General features: G+C 37.9%; 1 protein-coding gene across 1 annotated transcript in view; it reads right to left on the reverse strand.

The window, feature by feature from the left end:
- Positions 1–463: 463 nt before the first annotated feature.
- Positions 464–1,962, reverse strand: part of plxnb1b (plexin b1b) — a gene marked incomplete at its 3' end in the record, with an annotated part of 141,490 nt that continues 139,991 nt past the window's right edge. The window contains 3 exon segments of the mRNA XM_014010586.1: positions 464–538; positions 612–687; positions 759–823. Coding sequence (XP_013866040.1) covers positions 464–538; positions 612–687; positions 759–823 — 216 coding nt within the window.

Here is a 1,962-nt window from a genome sequence, read left to right on the forward strand (position 1 = left end):
GTGAATTAAATGATAAAACTTGAGGTTAAGCTCTTTTTTAATTTATTTGGTGCATTTAAACGTATTTATTTATTTAGTGGTTCATTTATATGTTTCTGCTTTTAATTCTAATGATGTCAGTGTTGGTCCTCCATACAGCAGAACATGAAGAGGTAATTCAGTGKCTGAATCAGGTGTGCTGGAGCAGGAAATATGTAAAACATGCAGGGCTGCGGCCCTCCAGGACCAGGACTGCCCACCCCTGATCTACAGTGTTCTGTTGTAAAAGCTTTCCTCACACAAACCTCTGGTTCGATTAGTTTAGTCTAAAGCTGCAGGAAGACAAGTTCATAGAATTTAAAACAGAACAGTAAGAGGTGAACACTGATCAGCTTTGCTGATTGTTACAGAYTGAACCTTGTTTCCTCTGACTAATGAAAGAGTTCCAGCAGACATGGGGTCTGTGTGAAGCGGTGATACACACCTGATCGTAGTACTTGTTGATGTACTTGTACAGCTCATGCAGAGCCACCAGATAGTTGAGTTCTCCAGAGTAGTTCTGAAACACAGAGAATCAGGTGAGCTCTGCTCTTCTTACAACCTGGGGGGAAACGACAGCTGACTGGACCCACCCTGGACAGTTCTGCCAGCGCTGAGTTCATCTCCTGATCACTGGCTGATATGGTCTGTCTGATGTCAGCGTAGTACCTGCAACAACACCATCATCAGTGACACACGGAGAGCGGGTCAGCAGGTAAACTCTGACAGACTCAGCTGACCTTTCCACCATCTGCTTGTAGCGGGGGATGTCTCTGGCGTACAGCAGCTTGTTGATGGGAGAGTCCTGGGTCAGGGAGACAAACAGTCAGAGGAGGACGTTCTGRGGTCTCCTGGTCTGGGACTTTTACAGCTAATGTACTGAACATGTGAATGTTCACATAGGAAGACCGGCTCAGTATGAAAATCCTGAGCTTAATTTAAACCATAGATTAGAAGCATGATGGCAGCATATCCCTGAACAACAACTGGATWATTCAAATGTTTAATGTTTTTATTTAATCAACCGAAATGTGTGAAAATGATTAATTAGAACAATTTTTAAATCTGACTGTGTGAACCGGACATTACTAACAGTTATCTAAACCTCTGTTACCTGTGTGGGCGGAGTTTGTCCTAACTGTGATTGGTCAGGTTGACTTGTCTTGAGGGGCGTCTTAAAAGAGGAAGTAATACTAGTAAAATAATGTGATTTATTGTGTATGTCCAGTTTAAAACAGAACAATGACTCAAATAAAAATGTAATTTTGTGCAGCTTCCTGTCTTGAGTTTGGACTAATATTAATCTTTATTTAAAAAAACAGGTGCTTCCTGCCCGACTCGACCTAACTACTCCTCGCTGCCCCAGAGTTGTAAAGCAACTAAGTACAAATACTTTGTTACTATACTTAAGTAGAATTTTTGGGTATCTGTACTTTACTTGAGTAATTACTTTTCAACGTACTTTTTACTTTTGCTCGTTACATTTTTACACAATTATCTGTACTTTCTACTAACTACATTTTTTTAAAAAGGTAAGAAGTAGAAAGTCATTACTCCTATTTTATTCCGAGTTGTTCTTACTTAAAAAAAATACTATCCTGATAAATTGTGTCTCCTGGACAGAGTGTATTTAATTGTGGTTGGATGAGAAGTATAAATATATACCATTCTGACAACATATTAGCTTGTACACAACCCATCACAGCTGCACGCTGTTAGAAAATATATTTTTTGCAGAAGTCACCTCCTAATAAATGTCATTTAAAAAAATATAACTGCTCACTTTTACTCAGTACTTTTACTTTTAATACTTCAATAGATTTTGTGTCAGAAATTTACTTTTGATACTTAAGTACAAAAAATATCAGATACTTTAAGACTTTTACTCAAGTAATATTTTTAGAGAAGACTTTAACTTTTATCAAAGTATATTTATGATCAGAT

This window comes from Austrofundulus limnaeus, unplaced genomic scaffold, assembly GCF_001266775.1.
Source record: "Austrofundulus limnaeus strain Quisiro unplaced genomic scaffold, Austrofundulus_limnaeus-1.0 Scaffold70, whole genome shotgun sequence".
Lineage (NCBI taxonomy): Eukaryota > Metazoa > Chordata > Actinopteri > Cyprinodontiformes > Rivulidae > Austrofundulus > Austrofundulus limnaeus.